Source organism: Dermacentor albipictus, chromosome 8, assembly GCF_038994185.2.
Source record: "Dermacentor albipictus isolate Rhodes 1998 colony chromosome 8, USDA_Dalb.pri_finalv2, whole genome shotgun sequence".
Lineage (NCBI taxonomy): Eukaryota > Metazoa > Arthropoda > Arachnida > Ixodida > Ixodidae > Dermacentor > Dermacentor albipictus.
Genome location: NC_091828.1, coordinates 44605876 through 44630487, shown reverse-complemented (window position 1 = coordinate 44630487; position 24612 = coordinate 44605876). Strand labels below are relative to the sequence as shown.

At 44.0% G+C, this 24612-nt stretch overlaps 1 protein-coding gene across 1 annotated transcript in view; it reads right to left on the bottom strand.

The window, feature by feature from the left end:
* Window positions 1-644: 644 nt before the first annotated feature.
* The window catches only part of LOC139049237 (uncharacterized), a 46248-nt gene continuing 22280 nt past the window's right edge, over window positions 645-24612 (bottom strand). Inside the window, exon 5 of the mRNA XM_070524606.1 lies at window positions 645-808. Within this exon, the coding sequence (XP_070380707.1) occupies window positions 645-808 (164 nt within the window). The remainder of the gene's footprint in view (window positions 809-24612) is intronic.

Sequence of the window (24612 nt, the reverse complement as noted above, 5' to 3'; positions counted from 1 at the left end):
GGTGGGCTTCTCAGATAGCGTTGTACCGCGTCCCCGAGGTACACCGCAAGAACCAGATACCGTCGTCTTGCCACAGGTCGTATGCTGTTCATGCCGATTTGTGTTTCCGTTCATTTTTGGCCTCTCGCATATAAGTAAGTCGCTTGCGGGCACTACATCAACGCGAGCTGTCAACCTTTCCCTCAGGAGACGATCATTTTCAGTTTCGAGTCGACTCTGCGCACCACCTATGGTGTCATGACCATTTTTGTAGTACGCTGTTGTGGTGAAGTTGTAACAGTGCTTTCGATGCTCGCTTTCTTTCAACTCCAAGTGCCCTTGCACTCTGAATTGGGTTTTTCTTGTGTGGGCAGCTTCAAAAGCGCCGCATCAACGTGGTATCTCACTAAGTGCTCCTTCAGCTGGCACGGGCGCTTGAACGTGGCTCCCCACACGGGCGAGGATGTCATCTGCGCTGGGTCATGCTCTTTTTTTGTGCCGCTTCATGCTTAAAAATTGACCCTTGCTTGCAGATGCTGCACTCGGAAGTACCTCTCGCTGTTGTGCGTAAGCCGGTGGGGGCTCAAATCTGAGCTCTGAAAAACGCTGCAGATGTTGAACACAAAGCGGTCCTTGTGCAACTTTTTGTGGGATGCCAGGTGCTCCTAGAGGTAGTCGAGTCTGGCAAATTCCTTGCGACATGGGGGGAAAGGGTAGCGCTGGTTAGGTGTGTCCGGGTTGTGCCTCCACAGGTGGTGCCAGAGAGCAGTGTTCTGCCGAAACTGGTGGCGCCAGGTAGCGCGTAGAGGCTCCGGGTGTCGCGCCATGCCTGGAAACAAATTTTGCCAGAACTGTTTAAGCGTTTCAACTCCACAATAATTGCCGAAAGTCGAGCGTCACGTTCAATGGAATTCAGTGGTGACATTATGCCTGCAGCTAAACAGCTCTTGCAATGATAAACCTGACATGCTGATTTAACTGCTCTTCTGCACTTCTCTCCTTGGTGCGAGTCGCAAGTCCGGATTAACCGCATTCTGCTATTATTGCAAAGGTCTCTGGGGTGCGAGATCAGCATGCGTCCCCCTACGCCACGGGGCTCTACGGTTCTGTATGCAAAGAGATGAGGCGTGCATACAGGGCACAAGAGCAGAGAAGTGGACAACACCAACGCCGACTATCAACTGAAGGGAGAACTGAGGCGAAAAAAGACACAACTATTCTGCGCAAGCTCAGGAATGGTATCACCACGTGTCAGTCGGGTACATGTGCCGGTCTACGTGAGCGATAACTATTAGCGCACCTAATCTCTTCCTTATGAAAGGTAATCGAAAGCTGACTCACGCACGCACTTTCACCATTATAGATATGCCATGCCTCTACCATAAGGCGCGTAACTTCATTGTTGTGCCTGTACAACATCGCTCATTCATCTAAATCTGGCGTGCAGTTACAATCTTGGCAATGTAGGGAAAGATTAGAAGGCGATCAACTGGTTAACGAACTTTTATGTTCTATCATCATCCGAATTATGCACCATCCTGTTTGCCCTACGTAGAACTGGCCACAGCTAAGGGGAATGTTATAAACCACACCCATACGACAGTCAGTAAAACTGTTGTTCTTATTGTGCTTCACTGACAAATCTTTTATTTTTTGCCTTCTACCTGTTCCTTTTTCCTCTGTACGGCAGCGCATATCTTACCTAGCTTATTGGGAGCAGTGAAAGCAACATTAACATATCTACTTGGACCATTTTAAGCCTGTGCGACACTGAATGAATGTACGAAATAGCCACTCTTTTTATTGCTATTACTGCTTTCTGTAATCACGCCCGTCACTCTCGAAACCGACTTCTTTAGGCGCTCAGCCACAGTGGCCATTGCTACACTACGATAACCTGCTTCTAATAGGCGCCGGACCTGCCCAATAAATCTGGTGCTCATTTTGTACATGCAGGATTTGGTGAGAAGATATGTCACGACATGGCATTTCCGTTTTTTTACTACTTTGGAATGCTTGGATTGAAAGTTTAGCAAAGACTTTGAAGATCTTGGGGAGTACTGCCAATAAACGTGATTTTGTTCGAAGACCAAGGAAATATCAAGAAACTGAATTACGCATCGGTGAGGAAATTCCTTGGTAAACTTTGATCCTCCTCCTTAAAGTTTAAATTGCTCACTTACTGAGGTAGCAGTGGAATCGAATTCCTCTCTATTGCAGAAAATCAGGTAATCATCAACGTAACGAAATATCTTGATAATGCTATCACCTAAGGCTTTCTCTAAGCTGCTGTCAACCTTACTCTGGTAAATATTGCTAAGCATAGGGGCAACCTTTGAGCCAATGCAAATTCCTGATTTCTGCAGAAAAACACCATCTCTCCACCCAATCAGTGTCGATTTCAAGTACAGTGAAATAATTTCTAGAGAAGCTCCCGTGGGAACACCGCATCTGTGAATAAAAGCCGACTCTTGCACTTCTTTAATGCCCTCATTTACGGAATTTAGCAACCCATCATGCGACAAGGAATAATACAGGCCTTCAATATCCATACTAAAAGCTGTACGACCACCAGGATCTCCCTCTCTCATATACTGAACTAGTGCCTGAGAATTACGCTAGCAAAAGGAGTCTGAATAAACTAGTGAAGCTAAGCAGTTGTCTAGGTAACTAGTGACACAGACCTGCCACGTCCCTTTCTCTGATGCTATAGCACGAAAGGGAATTTCTTGCTTATGGTTCTTCGCCGAGAAAAGCAGTTCTAAGGTGAGGGATTTTGCTTTTTTGTACTTAGAGACAACCCTATCAAGATTATGTCTCGACAGGAGGTCAACCGCACGTTGCTTAACTGCCGAAACCGAGTTTTACGGGCTGCAAATTCTTTTCTATGGCTGAAATCGTTTTCTGAAAGCCTGTCATCTAGCATAATCAGAAAGTAACCTTCCTTGTCAGATATTACTCGTCTAAGTTTATACTCCACAAGATAACTAAAGATAGGACAGGGTCAGGCGTCTTAAAATGAGAATTTGATTGTTTAATGCTAGCAATGCAATCTGAAATACAGCGCGAGCGTTCTTCTTCCGGGACGAACCTGGTCATGCAGCGCGGTATGCTTAATACGTCCACGGGTTTTACGTTAGGCTTAAAACAGTGCTTAGTACCTAAAGCAGAGGTTTTTCTATCGGTATCGGTTCTATCGGTAAGAACTAGTACGTTATTTGATGCTGAATTATTAGAGAGGTGTTTCCTCTTACTTTGTTGAAGCTCCGGAAGTTTCATCCTCCGTAGGAAGTTCGCGTGTTGCACGGCTAACCAATTCCAATCGGCGTAGGTGCGGTTCCAATGGCAACCATCTCTCAGGGCCGTCTCCCAGAGATCATTGTACTGCGACCATGGTACCCATTTAAGAAATGCTTTTGCTAGTTCTCCTGACAATTAAAAAAAATGTTCGATACTACCGCATCTGCTGGTTCGTCAGTGCTCGTAGAAAAATCTAGAATGCTTGAGGAAAAGCTGTCGCGGCAGTGTGGTTTTGGTCAAGTCTTACATTCTTTAGCTCAGTTAAAGGAATGGCTTTGTCGGCTTCCCGATTGCTGCAACCTGAATTCTTAAAACGTTCCGAAAGCAATATTCTCGATACCAGCAGGGAACTAAAATTCCTTGATAGTCTCATTACAGCCATGCTGCTGCCGAATTATTCCAAAGAGCTTCTGTAAAAGGCCTTGATTTAAACGATTCATAACAAATTTAAGGTTGAAGGATTCCTGCAGATCTTGAAGTAGGTAAAGGCAAGGCGCAGAAGACCAGGACTTAGGAAGAACACAAACGACAAGACGGGCGCCACTCAACTAAGTTTATTTTCGCAACAAGCCTGCCTTATGTAGGTCAATTCACGCCGAGTCACGCACAAAACTTTAGAAAAAAAACACAGCAATCTATCGACCATTCAGGAATGTCATCTGTACAGCTATCGAAAGAGCAAACAAGAACCACACGTGCATCAGCACAGGAGCCAACTGATCTAGTACAGCCTTTTTCCAAGCCAACGGGGACGAAAAACCATACATAAAAAGTACCGTCTACACTTCACTACCAACAAATCTAACCACAACATAACACACTTCAAACACCTAAGGCGCAGTCAGTGATAAAACCCGCACGACAATGGGAATAATGACCAACGAATAACACGGAAATAACATGAAAAATGCGTCTATGTACAGTGTCTGCGTCAAAACTAAAATCTCTAATAGTCACTCACCTAAAAATTGATAAAATATGTAACCACGCGAAAAAAAAGAACCACGCGACAAACAATGAAATGGACAGAAGTGATGAACGATAAAGGTCTAAGAACAGCGTCTGCGTCAAAAAAACAACAAAAGCCTAAGAGCCACTAGAAAATCGTCAGCAAAATAAAAACTAGTTAAATAAAAGGAAGACAGACGGTAAAACAAATAAAATGACTCTAACAAGAGGCCTAAATGTCGTCTCCTTGTCACTAAGCATAATGGACGGCCTGCTGACGCATGCGTTCCCCTCTTTTTTGGTGAAAAAGGCTTCCACAATTTCCCGCTCATACCTGTCTTTTCCATACTTTAAAATTTAGTTTTGTCAAACTGAGGGCGGCAATTAGAGCAGTCTCTGCAATGCTCTGCAAGGAAACTCCCTTCCTTGTTGCGCAGATTACGACAATGTTCCATTGCACGCTCATTGAAACATCGACCTGTTTGTCCGATATAGCTGCGACCACAGCCTAGGGGTATTTGGTAGACTACACGTGTCCTGCATTCAGTGAACTTCTTCTGATGCTGGGTTGAACAAGTCGGGCGTTTCTCTCCGTTCATGGCACAAAGCTTAGACAGCTTGCAAGGCGCCGAGAAAACAACCTGAACGTTATGCCTACTTGCCACTTTCTTAATGTTGTGCGATACCTTATGAAGGTACGGAATCACCGCAACAGAACTGCGTGAAACTGGCTCCCTGATAAGAGGCGGGTGCTTTAGTTTTTGGAGCATCGTTTCGCAGACAGCTGAAATCAGACATGGCGGGAAGCCTGCCTGTTGTAATCGTTGCACTTGAGCGCTAAAGCTACTTGACACCAAATGGATGCAAGACTTAGTTAAAGCCGCTTGCAGAGAATTTGTAGCAATTGCACGCTTTACAATCTTGGAATGGGCGCTCTCAAACGGAAGCAGGCCTTTCAAAGAACGCGGATTGTACATCCAACAAAGGCCTTCCTTTGGAAACACTAGCCTGATATCCAAGAACTGGAGTTGACCGCAGCTCGGAACTTCCTTGGTAAACCTGAGACCCTGACTGTGGTTCGAGAAGATAGTCATGGTTCTCTCAACGGTAGAAACTAATTCGTGCTCAGGCACGTCCTTCAACATGACCAAGAAATCATCAACATATCTGTAAATGGACACCACATGAGGATCACAAAGATTATTACTGATGTCAGTTCCTACAACAGATAGGAAGATATCGCAAAGGACAGGAGCTACAGAAGAACCGATGCATATCCCTTTCTTCTGCACATAAAACTTGCCCTCAAACAAAATGGCGGTTGAGTTCAGGTAGAACTCTAATAAGGAAATGAAATTGTCCACGCTTACACCTGCCTCATTCTGGTAGCGGTCTTCACCATTTGATTGGATCTTGTCCCTGATGATGGTACACCTTCCTTGGATGTAAGCGGGTTGTACTATGATTCATCCGACTTCATTCGTGTGTGCGTTGATCAATACCTTGCCCCCAGGCAATAGGTTACAGAAGCTCGTCACAAGCCTCCGGCAGTGACCACCCAAGGAGCAGTACAACGCCACACCGCTACGCGCCAGTAACGTACAGAGAGCCGTAGTGACCTCTCAGGAGCCTATATGGAAAGTAATCCGAGAGAAAGGTTTCGAGGTTGTCGAAGTAAGCAGAGAAGTGAGGCGTGGCGGTTTTGAGCGAGACAGGATCCACTTCGATTACAAGCTTGGACGGGAAGTGGGCTGGCGACTTGATGGTCGCGCGGCTACTTTTTCAGGGGGCCCATGGGCGCTCAGGAGGCAAAAGTAGGTAGTAAGGAAGAATTTCCCCTAGGGGAACCTCAGAAGAGCATCGCCGTTAATAACACAAAAAGGAAGAAAACAAGAAAGAAAACTCGCCATGCAATAAGCTACATAAACGGGCAGGGCAGCAGAACAAAGGAAAAGTGCGTACAGATTGAGGGGCAGTTGAAAAGAGAACAAATAAAGGTATATGCGGTTGCAGAAGCGCAGCTTAGAGCCTCGGAAGAGCCTGCAGGGCTTGAAAATTGTTTGGGAAGGGTGCAAGAGAACTAAATCGGAAAGAAAGGGGGAGTCGGAATGCCCATACATCAGGGAGCCAAATGGGCATGGCCATGAGGTAAAGCGTAAAAAAAAAAGCACAACAGAAAGGAACCAAGACACCGAACTACTGAAGTTTTATTCCATATGGTTACCGCATCTATACTATCGTACAATAGGCCAGTATCACAGCCTAGATTTCATTCTGCCACAAGCATCCACCACAGCCACATCATATAATTTCATTTAAATGCAAGTCAAACGCTTCCAGAATTTCCGATGGGCACTGCCGGGCAATTTGTGATTTTAAATGTGATGGCGCGTTTTCTACTTTTTATCTCGTTGAACTTCTGCCGTTTGTATTCAGTTATTTATTTATTAATACTGAAATTTTCTACAGGACCTTCGTATGGTGGGCATACGATACAAATGCAAATATTGGTGAAAACAGTTTCAAATGAGTGACAATTATCGGTAAATTTCAAGAATCAAACAATCAAGGAACACAAAGTAAAGAGATGCAGGAAAAGGCAGGCACAGCACGTGGGTATATTACAGTTCCAAAGAAATGTAAGGTAATCAGATAGGTTTCAAAGATTTTCAGTTGAGTTCGTAATACTGCATAATTAGACTATCCCAGTCTTGTGATTGTTCTGGGGAAATAAGAATATTTATCAATTTCTTGCGTTTAATCGGCTCACTGTAAGACTGTGTCGTAGTCTTGTGTCCTATCCGGAGCAGTACGATATAATATTGGACGTCTAATTATTGCATTCCCCTTTGATGATTTGAAAGAATTTTAAACAGATTCCGTTTCTTTCAGACTGGAAAAAAGCCACTTTGATTAATTAATTAGTGATAGATGTAAGACCATACGAGTTCTAAATAAACCCTACTACTTTCTTTTGCACTCATTCTAGTTAAGCAGTACTAGTTTTTGTAAAGGGATCCCAGATTATACCAGCATATTCGCACATGGGACGAGTAATGTTTTTATATCCTACAAAACGTACACTGCGGGGCGTGAGTTTCAGGGCACGTCACAGGAAAGTTTGCGCAGGGCGTTAGTAGTGACATCAATTTGTTCAGTTCTAGTTCAAGTTCGTTGATATTGCTTGTGCAAGGAACGGGCTTACATACTATATGCAGCATCAGGAGGTCCCAAAGTGAGAAACTGCCAGGAGGGCCTCCTATCACTACTGGGTGCATAAGAGCATTAGAGCAGAGTAGAGGGAGAACACACAAAAGAAAACAAGGAAAAAAAACGCGTCAAGAAATATAATTCGTATGGAACAAGTTACGATAATTAGACAACAATTAGATATGTGCTAAAAACAGCGCTATACAATATCAAAATATTCATAAGCAGGAATACGTACTTATCTGTAAGAAAAAATTTTGCTATTCTGCATATTACTAACAAAAAAATTCAAAATGTTTTAGAGAAATATAAAGCCTAATGATACAATAATAAAAGTAATGTAAAGAAAATGCAATAATTATGAAATTATATTTATGACAAAAATAAAAAGATGGTTCTGCTAGCAGTATCCTTTACTTATTGCGTTTAAGAAACTGCAAACGAAAGAGATTCCAAAGTGAAATACCACAGAAACGAAGTGTAAATTTTACATAGTTGGAACTGATATTATATAATAGATGACTATTGCGTTCTGAAAATCTAGTATTTTTGGTCATGAGGCTTTCAAAAGGAAGACTGTGCTATTCCATTTCATCTTATCGTGAAATGAGTGACAACTAGTGATAGAACAGCTGTTGAATGGGTACCACGTTAAGATGTTGATATATAGATAAAGAATGGCAACGGACTGAGCTAAGGTACATTAATTTTACTGCCCGATTTTTAAGACGTACTAGTGGCTTGAGATGAATTGCATATGTATTACCCCATGAAGGTAAACAGTATCATAAATGACTTAATATAAGCATAATACAACAATCTAATCACATGAGGTTTGAATAATGCACATGTTTTAATAATGCGGATGCCAAATCAAACTTTTTTTTATTAGTGAGTTGGCATGGCTATTGAACTTAAGGTGTTTCTCGAGAGTAACACACCGCAATTTAACAGTATGAGATGTCGGTATAACACAAGTAATTAAGGAGACAGCTGTGGAAAAAGCAATCGCTGTTTGACGGTCAAGAAGTAGTACAATCATTGTTTTTAATGGATTTATTAAATTCATTAAATTTAGCAGTTGGTATAATTGGAGCATGACTGACAGTTGGGCTTAAATATATTCATTTTATTGTCACCACAAATGATGTTCTTGTTTTCATTGGTTAAGACGCTGAGTATTTCTTCTAGCTCTGAACAAAAGTCCGAATACGTCGGTGATGGGAACAATAAACGAATACCAGGATTGTTTTCCTGTTATTGAGTGACAAGACATTCCGGTCAAATTCCAGCCACAGACTCGTACAAAAAATTGCGGAACAAAAGATCATGACGACGAGTGTCCGCAATCGACAAATTAACACGAATGGCAGATCCACCACTTCGCAGAACCCCACAGTAACTATATTCACTGATATATCCTGGCAGATCAAATAGATTGCCATCGATTACGGTTAAGTAAAGAAACTTCAAAAGGTCATCGTGATATTTGCGCAGACTTCGAATATTGCAGTGAATGAACGAAAATTAGCTTGATTTGTCGTGTAACGTTTTCGTCTTATCACATGAAAACCTGCCTCTGTTCATGGTGAGGATTTACTTTGGAAAAACGGGAGTGCACGCGCAATGATTATGTAAAGATAGCCAAATCGCTTACGCCTGAAATGCGATAAACGCGGCTACTCTCGGTCTTTCTGGCTTTGATCGCGCAGTTATCAGTCCAGAGGAATCGCCATCCTTTAGTCTTTTTCAATTCGTGAGCTTGCGCGAAAAGTCGCTTGTTCTCTGGCATGAGGTGATCATTCAAGAAAAGCGGGCAGAATCACTGTTTCGCGAATATCTAATGGCTGATGTGATGAAATGAGAAATGTTTATGCCGGAGGGGACGAAAGGACAGCCAATCTTTTCACCAATGGTTAGCATTACAGCCAGGCAGTTGTCACCTTCCATGACGGAATGCCTTTTACTTCAACGTTGTTTAGGCGAGAATACTGCTCTAGGGACATGAGACAGCTTTGCATTTTCATCCATCAACTTATTTTCTTTCAAAATAGTCTCATTCTGTACTTTCACGGATTCATACAGTCCATTAAACATGCTAAGGCTTCATTACATTGCTTTCATTTCGGCATGTAGTGTTGCTATTTCTTTCGCTATCTCGGCACACGACGGTATCTTCAAATAAACACAACAGGCACTTGTGGGCAACAAAGCAGCGGCAAACATCGATTAGGAAATGCACAAGTTTATAGGAGACAGACTTGCAGGAAGTATCGGGATGGAATTAGTTGCTTGCCCTCTGCCGCAACCCTTGCTGCCAAGTGACGTGCTGGCTCACGGACACCCTTCTGTAGGCGATCCGGTAGATGTCGCTTGACTTCACGAGAATGCAGATAATAGCGGGCGTGAGTTGTGACGTGAATCGGCAGATTACGTTAGTCCAGCAGATGCCGCTTGATTCCACCAGGCCGTCGATATCTGCAGGCGTGAATTGCAGCGCTGGCTCATTTCGCTGCCGACTGGTTTACGTGGGACAAACAGCCAAAAGAAGAAACTCTGTGCAAATGCAAACGACTAAATGTACACGAAGCTATCGACCAGGTTATTGCAAGTGCAAAGCCTTAGGTACTTGTAGTTGTTCGCTTCGAAGAGGTGATGTTTTGCTAGCGGTATAGTTAGAGGAAACGCTTCCTTTTCTGTGCTTTACGCATGGACAGTTTTATCGTACTTAACAGGCATTTGTCATTGGTCACACCAAGATATTCCTTTCGTAAAATCGTTACTTGCCTTTACTTGACCCTTTATTACTATTATTTTGATACAACACACAATGATAAGCGTACAATCTGACAAACTGATATACTTGAGAATGTCCTTCGTAAAAATTAAGGAAAGGAGCAGCCAGAGAACTGATCCCTGGGGCAAGCCAGAGTCAACGGAGAGTAGAGTAGAAGAGGCATAATTTAATGCCACAAACTGGCAGCGGTTTTTTAGATAATCTTCTATCCGTGTAAGTAGTTTATCATGTAATTCATTGCCTATGTTGTGAAGTTTATATGCGAAACCAGATCAAATGCCTTTTTAAAGACTATAACTATAGCGTCAGTCTGCTTTCCTTCGATTATTGCCTCTGCAAAATCGTCTATGGTATGAACTAGCTGGGTGTTGCTAGAACATCCACGTCTATAGCCATGCTGTGCATCAGTTAGAAAGTTATTTTGGTCAAGGAAATCAACTATATGTTTAAAAAACCGTTCCAAAATATTGCATGCGGTTGACGGGAAAGATATTGGACGGTAATTTTGAATACATGTTCTGTCTTCATTTTTATGAATAGGCTTAATTCTGGCCGTTCGCCAGTCATCCGGTAATAAGCCTTCATTTAATGACCTATGTAATAAGATGCATAAATATTTGAAACACCACTCTGCAGAATATTTGAGGAAGGCATTCGGAATGTCATCTGGACCAGGAGATTGTTTACATCAATCTTCAGGAGTAGATTGAGAACACCTGCCTCGGAAATGACATCATGGACTGAAGGCAGATTCGTGGAATAGTGCAGAAGAGAGCCGTCGTCTCGCGTAAATACTCATCTGAAATAATTGTTAAAAGCCGTGCACACCAAAGCATCATCCCGCTCAGATTTGCCATGGTGAATGGCTCAGTTGTTCATGCTCGTGGTGTTATTTGCCTGCAGAATTTCTCTGAGGATGATTTGATGTAGGAGGGCAATTCCCTAGAATATCACTTTTCTTTGTCACGGGCAATCTGCTGCTTCAGTTTTTCGGAATGTACATCAATGCCAGCTCGCGAAGTGCTTCCTACTCTTAATCGTTGTCTCATTTTTTTTAGATACCGCTCTGACCGCAGCGTCTGTCGTGTGATACACGGATTACATCTTGCAGTCTCTAGAAATTTTAGGTACAAAGCGTTTAATGCGCTCACAAACAATACTTTAGAAAAGGAGCCAAAAATGATTCACTTTGCAATTACATTTTCTGAATGTATCGTAACGAATTTCTAGCATGTCAATAATGGATTTATGGTGAGCGCAAGAGAAGTTAGGAAAGAACTGGATAGTGTCATTGCGATCAAAGTCAGCATTGGTTATTCAGTATTACAGCTTGGTGATCAGCGATCCCTTTGGTTACACCACTTTCCACTTTCTTGAGTAGCACCATTTAGAAAAAAAGAATCTCGAATTGCACCTTATCCATTGTGACTTCTTTTAGTCTTTAATTACTTGCATTAGGTCAAATGCAGTGGAAATATCAAGCATAGTTTGTTCAATGACGTTATGATGCGAAACAGTTGTCCAATCTATGTTGGGTAGACCAAAAGCTCCAGTCAAAATTAACCTATCATTCAGTTTCACATGGTGCCATGAATTTTTCAGATTAGCGGCTCAATGGACGAGTTAGGTGGCCTATAAACGGCTTCAAGGATGTAACGAATATTGTTTTTGTAAAATATACACAATACGCCCTCTACGCTGTCTATGTGAGGCATTTCGAAAGTCGTCAATAACGATTTAAATAGCGTGGCTACTCCTGCTCCCCTTACCTCTCGGTCTTTACGAAACACTCAGTAGTTTTCTGGTACAACTGCACTGTCAAAGATGTCCACGTTTCGATATGGGCACCTATTTCTACGTCATGCGCCATAAGCAAACACTCAAGTTGTGTAACTTTGTTCATAAGACTTGGACAATTGGAATTAAACAGTGTGAGCATTTGCTTCGCAACTTTACTGGGTCGTTCACTCTTCTAAATGACACTGTAGCGCTCTTCCTTATGTTCGTACCACCCGAACATAGCATCAAGAACAACCATCTTATGAAATATTATTCTAACCTTAGCGCTTTCAGCTTTCTCATGTGAACAACTTTGCCAGCGCTTTTCCTTATCTCACGAATTTGGCTCGAAAAATCTTCTGGCACCGAAAATTCAGTTTCTTTAAGCTTCGAACATGCCTGTAGAACTGCAGTTTTGTCTCTGTAGTCCTGAAATTTCACAATTAGAGGGCTATATGGTCCTTCGCTATTTTTTCCTAGTCTCTGACGCCTTTCTATACTAATAATTTCAAGTTATTTTTCCATCGACGAGTTCCTTTACCTTACTATGAAGACTGAAGGTCGCTTCATTTTCCTTCTCCTTCAAACCGTAAACAAGCAAGTGATTTCTGCGGCTTCTGTTTTCTAGACCATCAATCTTTTTACGCATGTATGACTTGTCTTTTTGAAGCTCAGATGCAGCTGCTTTTAGATTACTCACTTCAATATTTAGGGTCGTAAGGCATGATAATTTGGCTTCCAGGTTACTAATGCATTCAGTAAAACCGGAAATGTTATACTCGAGAGCACTCTATTAGTAATGTGTTCATCGGGGCAGTCGCAGCGCTTTGACACGAAAGAAGCTGAAGCAACATTTCGAACTGCGTTGGACCTGGGTTGGGTTGAACGTCACCGCACATTAGAAAATTCATCGGAAACAAACAAACATCTGATAGACGGTTCGCAATGCACATTGCGCAAGGCAGCAGTACCAAAAAGCAGTTATCGCTGCGAAAGCATTCAGTAGGCCTGTAAGAACACACCTGCATAACACACCGATGGGTTGATGACCATCGTGTCCCATGTGCTGCTGCCAAGCCCACTGCATGTGATCGGCGGTGTAGTGCTCCTTATATACGCCTGATGTTCCTCGTGTTCTGTCGTTCCGGTAGTAGGGGCATGCGCAGAAATTTGGGCAGACAGCCGGATGGCTACGCTGATTTTGGTGCAGGCGGCACGTGCTTGTAGCTGTGTGCTGGCATCACCGTTGAGATTGGCAGGCACTCCGGGGAACTCGCAGAAAACAGGCGGTTGCACTTGCATCAGGCCGGTGAGGTCCCAGATAACAAAGCACAATGGGTTGGTGACCATCGCTTCCGGTGCGCTGCCGCCAAGCCCACTCTAGCCAGCCACAGTGCTCTACTGATGTGCAGTCCTTGCACATGACTTTCGCGTGTTTGGTGCTGCAGAGCATTATCTCAGCAGGTACCCTAACGAATCTTTTTTTATCTTTATAATATTTTTTTCTGGTGCAGCCAATTACAGTATTATATTGTGTGCCATGTTTAACTGTATCCTTAGACACCGCATTATCGTGTATTGCGATTTTAAGTAACCTGCGATTCCACTTCATTTTGAGAAAAACACCAGGAAAAGGCTGATAAGTTATGAACCAGCCTGTCTTTAGTAGCTCAAGTGAGGTACTAAAGCCATAGTATCTCACCTGAATTCATTCTACCATGTTGTCATTTTCCTCAGTGTGCTGCTGTAGAAAGTTCCTATTTCGTTTCTGCTTTGGTATAGTAGCCAGTTCTTATTTAACGCAGAAGCAACACATTTAATGTTGTATCAAGCTGATTTTATTTGTTATTCATTTAATTTGTGAAGTTCTCTTTCTTCGCTTCATATTGAAAACTGCCTTGTTCATCTATAGTGTGCGAGCCGCACACTTTAGTAATCTACCTGAAGCACATTTCACGTTACTTCACGCTAATTTATTCGTTTTGAAGTGAGGCTTCAGTTTTTCCTGTGCTTCGTACTGGCAAAGTGCCTTGTGGTTAATATCTAGCGGGTAAGCAGCACAATTCAGAAACATGCCTCCAGCATACATCAATACCCTCTCCTGAAATGGCGATGCTCCAACTGAAGCCAATTTTTCGCACTCTATGTTAAATTCAATTTTTCAATGCGATATTCTCCGATTGTCTCGGTGGAACTCTCTTGTCTCGGTGGAACTTGATTGTCACTCGTAACGCATTTACATATCTATTGCTCTGTTAAAAACAGAAGCTGCATTCACAAGACTGTGACATGTGGTGAAGACGTATGAAGCTGATAAAATACGTTTTATTACTGTCACACCTGACAGTTGTTTACAATATTGTCGCGTTGCAGTGAAGGTGAAGAAAGGAGCAAAGCTGAATGGCGAAACTAATCTTTTATTGGGTGAACCTGTGCCCTCAAAAACAGGCTGTACTCAAAAAACGATAGCGGCGAACACGGTCGGTAATCGTCGAAAATCTGATCTGCCGATCAAGCGCATCGGCTTTCATACACGACTCCTCGAAGGTTCCACAGTAATTGCTGGTGCCCGCACGTCTTTCACAAATTTCTACACTATTCGTGTCGCACATGCCATCAGCTTACACTAGCTTCCGTGACAACAGAACCATAACTTTCTAGAAACTTCCGGTACATGCCGGCGCGTCCCGTGCCGAGCGAAAACATTTGTTATACTTTTCGGGTAACCGCTTTTCATCGTCTAAGTACGCGTGTCAAAATTGCGTGTGTTTATTCAAAGTATGTGGCTAGCTTGTTGCTTGCACGTAAGAGCTCAACAGAACATGGAACGGACGCTACCTGTATGCACACTAGAAAAGGTGTTATGAGCCGAATGCAGTGTCACCGAAGAACACATCGGGTCCCATTATCTGATATGATATGGATAGTGCCTCATAACATTACATAGGTATCATGTCAGCGACAGTCTTGGACAAATAAAACGTGAACCAAAATTAAACAGCAGGTCACCTGTTCCTGTGTCTCGGTTATAGAATCTCATGAAAGTGCGCTGCGACATAGTTGTGATGCATGCAAGTGATAGCTGATTGCTAAAAATAGTATATACCTGATATTAATCTGAGCTGAAACCATGCAAGATTGTGGAACTCGCTTGGATTTTAATTGTCCATCACTACACATGCTGCCAAGTGGCCAGTCTTCAATGTTTTAAACACTGCTTCAATTACGTCTGATGGCACTTAGTTGTTATGGAAAGAAGCCCTGCGATTGAGTGATGTAATCTGCTATTTCATTTTTTATGCACAGAGCATGTGTATGCATGATGTGACATTTAAAGATTTGGAGGCATGCTGATGCCTTTAGGAGGTTAGTGAGAAGCTCAGAATCACCATCTATTATCCTAAGAAAACAGCGCCACCGGGACAAAAAGATTGTAAAAGCATTCTCCATGTAACGACGTCCCCTCGAGAGGCGATTGTTTTTTTCATCCAATTCTTTCCTGGCTAAGCATGTTTCAGAAATGGCTTTAGTGGAAAAGCTGCACCACCTAATAAGCACACTCGGCATTTAGAGACATGCTAAGGTAGCCCTTGAGTTTGTGCAATCTAAAAAGCCTTTGATGAACAACAAATGAACTATCCAACAAATGAACTATCTGAAATTCAGCTTTGCGGTCCCAATGTCGAAAAGAATGAACCTATAGTTAGGATCTACTACTGTGAGTAAACTAGGGAGCAAAAAACATTTGTAATTAGAAAATGCTGATCTATTATTAATGGGGAACATTATAGCAAATGTTTTCTATTGATATCCCCTATGGCATATGGGAAGTTCCATTTAGGTAAATTATTTCCTTATTTTGTGCCACTGGGATTTGGTGGCAGAGCTGAAAACAACTGGAGAGAGGCAGTTCCAAATGGCTGGTAGCGTCTCGTTTAAGATGCATGACACTGTTGATGCATGTATGCGGTAGCTCATCGCAATTTCGTGCATAGAGCCTCCAGGTGCCAGGAGTCTACAAATTAAAGGGAACATGCATCGCAGGTGTACATGTTCTCTCCATACAGCCCAATTGTATAAGTGCGGTAAAATCTGCAAAGACTGCAACTTCCACATAACGTGGATGAAACATACAAGGCGTTGCATGTATGTTTCAGGACTCATGCGATCATGCTACTTTCAAAGTCAGTATTTCATTTAGGCATCAGAAAACGGTTGCCTAGGAGGCAGACATGAAGGCAATTAATGCCCGACAGTGTGTCAACCCCCTTCCCCTCACTCCCCAAACATATCACCCAACATCACTGTAATAATTCCTACGATGCCTGTCTACAAACCTTTCAATATAAATCAGTGGAAATCATTGGTAACAGTGCATAAAAATGAAAACGTTTGTAACAAGAGTGTTCTGTATCGCGAGAAATGCGCTACTAAGAACGAATGATATTTGTGACATCAAGTACATGAAAATCGACCAAAGCAATGAAACAGGAACCACAAAAACAAAACTCGCAACTTAAACCACCATTTAGTGCTCACTTGTCACACCAAGAGAAAAAAAAAACATTTCAAAATTGTTTACCAAGAAGGTATCTGCTTATGCTCTTTTTAAATGCTTGCGCTCAGACGCTGTCTGTGACAATGGTCATAACTGTTTTTTGTCTACTCAAGAAGTCAGGAATCTGGTATGATAATTTTTGAGAACCGTAGATAGTACTGCTTCAAATCTACCTTCGGCTGACTCGAAAAGAACTGAATCCTTTAGTAGAAACACAAGAAATTCTGAAAGTTGGTTTGTGTGTTCCCTCAGTGTGACTGCAAGCCTTTCTGCTAGGTAGCATGGCCTGTAGTGCGCAGGTGCATGGAGAATGTGGTCGCACACAATGCTTAGGAATAGGCTAAAGAGCGCTGTGGTCACTCTGCATAAAAATAATTCCTAAATAAGAGATTACAGCATCTTTTCCATTCTGTTCACAACTGGGCAGCATAAGAGCTCACAGAGTTAGTTTTTCACCTTCATCTCCTTTGCCCGAAAGAAAAGCGCCAGCATATTTGCCAACGAATAGGATAACTTCGGCACGCAATGTTCTGCCAACTATAAATACTTTCGGATTAAGATAAAGAAATGTACAAAGTAATGTACACCGCAATTTAAGTGTATGTATCACGCGATCACATATTTTTGGGAAAGAAAAGTAAAATATAGATGTCTACCGCTGTTACCTGAAGTCTCTTCGGCTGAGAAGGTGCCATACGAAAAGTAAAATGTATTTCTGACTTCATTTTGCGACACCTTACAGGCTGTCAGGACGGGTAAAATACCTAATGCTCCTGTACGAGCCCCGGGCGCAGTTAAACCGCTTAAGGTACATCGCCTTCTTCAGCTGCAATAACTTATTACATGTGGCCCTTCCTATCGGGATCGGGCGCTTTCCCGACTGAATTTTCGTCTCAATTACCATCCTTCTGGAGCTTGCCCGTGGGAGAAAACTATGATGGTGCAAACCGCAATTGTTCGTCATTGGGCTCACTTGATTCTACGGGAGTAGCAGCTCGCGGTTGCCCATTAATTGAGCTGCTTCACATCAGCTGATGGCCATACATAAGTCGCAGAAACTGAAACCAGGGAATGTGATGTTACCTGCAGTACTAGAAGTGGTACTCGGGATTCGTCTCTCCATGCTCCTGCACGAGATGGTGGTACTCGCCAAAGTGTGGCCTTTATCCAAGATTTCCCTGATGTACATAGTTCTCCTCCGTTTCCACCGAAGGCGGTATAGAAACAATGCTACTACTCCAGGTACAAAACCCACAAAACGCCTGGTTTCGTAAATGACCTTCAAGCTGGGTCAACGTCAAACTGGGATTTAGCCAGCCACTACCGGCGGCTGCGGCGTGCGTGGCGTGGGCGCCCACGTCTTCAAAGCGATGTGCGAAGTGTAGAAAATGTGCTGAGTGCGAGTAGCTTCGTATGAGCTGTGCTTTCGATGCTTAGTTCATGTTCAAGCGAGACACAGCATGAAGTTGTTCTCCCGCGGCTCCAGCCACGACAACCAGCATCTGTGTGTCATAGTGCAATTGTTGTAGTGCAACTGACAGCGCCTAACAGCATCTGACTTTTCCCAGACCAATCAAAACGATGCTATCGCTCTACAAACTTGGTTGAATTGCATGCAAATACGGCAATTTCAGCAGCATTCCTCAGAAACAGAATTGCGCATGAAGCGAAGCCCGTGGTGAAGCCCTTAGTAGAGAAGCAGCTGACAGCAGATCGCACGGTGGCAGTGCACACGAAAAGAGAGCCCTGTTGCGGCACGGGAACGAGCAAAAGCACATCCGCCACCACTGCTCTCCGGGCATGCTTCACGTGTTTGCATAGCAACAGCCATCCTCCATGCCAACGCGAAACATTGGTGCCATTACCGCTGGTTGTAATATGGGCCGTCACATCGCGCTATATCTGGCAGCTGCGTCGCCGTGTAAATGTGGATAGCCGGTAGGCGGCGCACCTTCACATGTACGCAGCGGCGGTTCTAGAACTGGATACAAAAGTGCGTGTGTGGCGGTCCAGTGAACTTAAAGCAGCTAGTTATTATGACGCTAATTCACCGATTGTTGTTGTTGTTCTTGTTGTTGTAGCTTGTGATGCGTGTGGCTTCACCGATTGAACGCATACATATGAGCTTTCTGCTTCTTCTTCGATTGTCTGTCAAATGCAAGCTAGTGACTAATTTCAGTAAAACAAGGTACGCAACTATGAATGACAACCAAGGGGCAGGATTGCCGTGTGGTTACACACGCGCTTTCTTTTTTCATGGAAACAGAAAGAACAGCATTTTATCACAAGGGTGTCTTGCATGATTACATTACATCAAAGCATTGGAAAACGAAGACGAAGTGTCTGCGAGCCACAACGCTATTTCTCTAGCTGAACAGTTTTTTTTCCTTATTTCTGCGTACATCTTTGGAGAGCCGGCATGGTTCGAGGCCCGGATGCAAGTTGACGTCCCCGTGCTTCTGCTGGGAATGGCGACTCCAGCGGCGGCTGCGTCTAGGAAGTGCACCGGCCTCCAGAGCGACACCGACGGCTATGACACCAGCGTCTACTCGCTCAGCAGTGAGGACTGCTCCGATGACGCCTTCGAGCTTGTGCGGAGCCGCAAGGCGAAATGAATACACACCACCAGGGCATCCATGTATTCGAGCACGCCAACGGTAGGACCAACTCCAAATACTTCAGTCTGTACAATTCTATTTGTACCAGAACTTGCTACCGACAACCTGAGGCGACTCAACAAACAGTCCGTATCAGTGCAACTTGGAGCGGTGGTGCCAAATCAGATAGCACACGTTAGACAACACATGAAAAAAATGTGTTGGCTATCGACGTCACACATGAAACAGCGCTAAGAAATTTGACTAAAGTTACAGAACTAGGTGGCATTAAGCTCCGCTGGTACGCACCTCCCAGAACAGTGGTTCAATTACTGGTGTCATCTACGAAGTGGACATCTCCAGCGCTGACTTGCCAATTCTAGTGAAGCCAGCCATTCGTTGATGGCGTCGCCATAACACATGTGTATCGCCTCGGCATATCCCGCTGTGTGAAAATTATATTCAAGTGCGAGACTCTCCCTTCGCACGTCAAGGTGGGCCACTTTAGGCACCCTGTGCGACCATTCATCCCAAGGCCACTGCAATGCCGCAATTGTATGAGGCTGGGGCATCTGAGTGCCGTGTGCGAGAACACGAGAGTTTGCTCACGCTGCAGCGAGCCCCACGCTGCAGACTCTTCTGTACCCACGGTTCTCAAATGCACCAATTTCCTTGGTCCCATGACTCTTTCTCGAAGGACTACCCCAAAATGAAGAAGGAAAAGGCGATCTTGAAGCAGATGGCGAGAGACCATTCGTGTCGTCGGGAAGCTGTTGCGGCCGTTAGAAAATGACGCTCCCGTCGCCACCGGACTTCAAGGAACGCTGATACCTCTATGAAGAATACACCTCCTCCTCTGCCCCCTAGGCCGGGCGCAATTCAATCTAAATCTGACAAGGCCATGGTGGAGAACAATAAAACTTGGTCCTCACTACTAAAGCAACAGCCAAAGCCAGAACAGCGGAAGTCGCAACCGAAGCCACAGCTGATGCCGCAGCTGGTGCCACAGTCGTTGGTACAGCCGATGCCACAGCCGCAGGAGATGTCATAGCCGGAGGTGATACCGCAGCCGATGCCACAACCGGAGGCGATGCCACAGCTGATGCCGGAGCCACGTCAAGTGATACAGCTGCGCACGGCTGTAGAGCGAACAGCGCGGGTTCCTGACAAATTACCCGAAGAAGGCCGGCAAGTCGTTATGATGCTCCGGTCTCTGATGAATACCCCTCGAATGCTCTTAAATAGTCTGCACACTGCGTCAGCGTCAAGTGCAATGCAAGTGCTGGGTGCTCTCAATTCAGTACTTGCAACTATCGAGTAAGCATCATGGCTCACCCGCCTCATTATATTGGCACTGAAGTCAGAACGGCTTAGGTTTAGCTTAAAAATATACTGCCATGCACTGCGACGTACTGCTGACGCCCACCGGATCATTGGTCTTCACTGGTAACTTCAACGTGCATCACCAGCTATGAACCACCAAGATTGACGGCAGCCTAACGTATCGACGGAGCACTTGCTTTGATTTGACTAATTTCCAAGTAATTTGCCCGTGCACAGGCAGTGTTCCCTCTATACCGCTTTCCTCTTTCTGTTCCCCCTTTCCCTTCCCCCAATGTAGGGTAGCAAACCGGACGCTTGTCTGGTTGACCTCCATGCCTTTACTCTCTTTGCTATGTCTCTCTCTCACATCGAAGCATGAGAATGTTGCCAGGGCACCATTCACATACCCTCAAATTTATGAGAATTGTGCGAATAATTTTATAATATTTTGGGAGCTGGAAATTACGTTTTCTTTGTGAATATAATGGCTCCTACCTCTCGCAAAGCTAACGACACCACACTTAAGAGCGCACTATATTCATCAGCAGTAGCAGCCCATTTTATGTTGACTGCAGGATGAAGGCCTCTCCCTGCGATCTCCAAAAAACCCCTGTCCTGTGCCAACCAATTCTCACTTATGCCTGCGAATTTCCTAATTTAATAACCCCCCCCCCCCTAGTTTTGTGCCGTCCTTGACTGTAGAGCACCTTCATTTGTAGAGAACTTTCAGAAACCACCGATCGACTTTACCTTTATGATAGGTCTCACGTAGTGTTTTTTTCCGGGTTGCAAAGAAAGTCGGCGAAATATGAAACACTCCACAGGACGCAGCGTTTTCGCAGTGGTACTGTGCTGCTCTCAAGCGTGCGTTCGGTGAGCAAGGTCGGCTGCATGTTAACTGGCGACGAGGAAGCTGCGGGACGTTTTTCTTAATCTCATCGGCAGCGCTTTGCCAGCAGCATGCATTTTCGCAGTCATCCGACGGGATCCCGCCTTGTTTCTGTAAATTGTAACAAGGATGGTCACGCAGAACATGTTTGTCTCCTCGCTACCACAGTCCTCATACCCGATGCGCATTTGGCCGATTTTATTCGGAAAGCAAACGAATTCCTAAATGTTGCAGAATGGTACGTGACTTGTGTATTGCCAGCAGTCCTACCCAATAAGGCAAGGTAACCACTCGTCGGCAGAATCGTGGCTTGACGTAAAGGCGGACATAACAGTCCACGTGGTCCAGCCCGTTGCCTAGAAAACTCAGTGGGCCCCATTAGAACGCGACATCTCATAGCAGCATTCGCCAGTTTCTGACAGCATGCGTCTTTGACAATGGTATCCACTCTGTGGCCCTGAAGAGCGGACCGAGGAGCGTTATTAGCGTGTTCGTTACCTATGACGCCGCAATGACTTAGAAGCCCCTGAAATGCGACGTCGTTTCCTTTTATGGTGAAGGTATGAATTAGTTCTCTGATCTGGAATAGTTGTTCCTGTGCTTCGCGCCTCAGGCCTGATTGCAACGGCTGAAGTGCTATCTTCGAGTCACTGAAAATTGACAATCTTTGAGATTCTTCTTGGCTGACGAGACGAAATGCAATGCAACTCCGCAGCCCTCGATGTCATTGGGTGGCAGCTCTTGAAACTGACGGCGATGGCTCGCATTCTCGAATTTCCCTATATTTTATTTCATTTACAAATACTGCTGTCTCTTAAGGGAGACATTGCAGGAGTGGGTACATGCATTATTAAACACAAACATGGGCAGCATAGAAATAGATAACACAGAAGTATTAAAAACAGATCAACAGATGAAATTGTTAGGCAACTGAACAACGAACTTTTCAATTGGCAATGCGCTAAATGTGCCGTCCAATCGATCCCAACTTTCAACGGTTAGCGGGAAAAAAGAAAATTTAAGGCAGTCAATATGGTGGTTTGAAAGGAACAATGTTTAATGGGTGGTTCCATCGGGTTGCGCGTGCGCTTGAGGGCACAAGGGAGTAGGGTGCCTGAATGCCAGATAACAGAAGGGCAGCGTATTGGGCGAGTTGGTGTTCCATGGTAACAATAAAATTCAAACAGCGCTAGACCACAGGACCAGAAAGAGGAGACAAACATGGCGCTGAACTTACAACTGATTTATTTGAACTAAGAAGTCAACTTAGACGTACAAAACTGGGCACGTATGCGCCTGGTCATACATCGACAATCAGATACAAACTCCGGACAGTCAATGTACGCACGCGATGTACCTGTCTTGCAATCTACCCTTTATGCAGCAATGCCATTTCTTTCGCTGACAAGATCAACGATGTTTTGCTAACGCCACCATTAGATTTTCTGATGTTACGGCATGCTTCAGCGACTTCTCTGGTAGTCTTGTCACTATGAAACAATAACAATAGTGTATCGTCAAAGAAAGGTACGGATTTACAAATACTGCAATGCTTTGCCAGGTTAGTGTCTTTCTTGTCCAATGAATTGGACAAAAAAATGACGTTTGACAAGATGACGTTTGAACGATCTTAGGCACACACATGAACGTATCTTCATGCTGCATATGTTATAACATTTGCGAAGATAAAGTGTGCATATGTGAAGAACTCGAAAACTTGCGATCGTACCGGCTGAAGATGAATCGTACTGCTTTTTTCGGAGGGCTGATTCTAAACGTTCAATGCCGCGCGCTTGATGAGGGGACCAAGCAATTTCGGCGTACACCATGATCGGTCGAGCTAGTGATTTATAAGCAGTTCATGGCATTCTTTAAGGTTGATTTGAGATAGCCAAGTTTGCGAAGTGCTTTCCCAGAAATGTTATTATTATGGGCATTCCATCTTAAGTTATATGAAAAAATAACCCCAGGTATCTGACTTGCTGACATGGGTCAAGTAGTTACTGTTATTACTGTAAGAGAAATGCAGCAGATTCTTTTTATTACCGTAGGTCATTGCAACTGTTTTAGTGAAATTACTTTTCATTTGCCATGTGTTACTCCATTCACGAAACAGTGAAAACACTGTTTAGTTCCCGTTAGTTCCCGTTAGTTCCCGTTAGTTCCCGTTAGTTCCTGTTAGTTCCTGTTAGTTCCTGTTAGTTCCGTTAGTTCCTGTTCACTGTTAGTTCCGTCGAAGAAAAAGAATATGGAGTGCTTCTGAAAACTGCTATAATACAAAATCTTCCGCAAGAAATGGTACTCCGTTATAATCAGCGCATCCTGTCTTCGACAAATACAGGCGTTACTAGTGACAGGCTAAATGAAATGTCTGTTCTTCTAGACTTCTTCAGTCTTGAAGTAAGAAGCCGGGAACAGACTGTAATGATGACTTCTGACAAGAGAGAACAAGCCTCAACAGCAAAACGACAATCTAATGAGCATTTCCAAGGTTCTGCATCTATGCTAACCGTGAAACTGACTCCAGAGAGTTGTATATTATGCGGAGACAAAGATCACTCGGCGGATGTCTGCCCAACGGAACTAACATTAGACGAGAAAAAGCAGAAACTACGGAAATTAGGATGCTGTTCCCGCTGCGCTAGACAATTTCACAAAGCTAAGGAATGCCGAAACTGGAAGAGACTAAGCTGTGCGAAATGCAAGGGGCGACATATCACCACAATGTGCGACCCGAAATGGAAGCAGAAGAAAACGGAAACACAGACAACTGTTTCCAGCTCGTCAATAGATTCGCCAAAGTGCACAGTTCTTCTGCAGACCGCCCAAGTTTGGGCTCTGGGCACTGGAAGCAAATTCTTTGTAAGAATGTTGATTGATGGTGGCAGTCAACGCAGCTTCATCACGGAAGAATTATCTAGGCAGCTGAAAGCCACTGTGTTAGCTGAAGAGCAGCTCACAGTCTCGGGATTTGGAAACGTTTCAGCACCATGTAAATATTATTGGAGAGTACGAGTCACGCTGCATAGCCAGTACGACTCAAACACACTTGAAGTAGAGGCGATAGAAGTTCCCGAAATATGCAATGCCTTGTCAGCATTGCCAGATACAAATGTACTTGCAAAGTTGAAAAGCAAGAACTTACGTTTGGCTGACGCCAACGCAGTTCAGGTATCGCCTGAGCCTGGAATAAGCATCCTTATAGGTGCCGACTATTACTGGCTACTTGTCA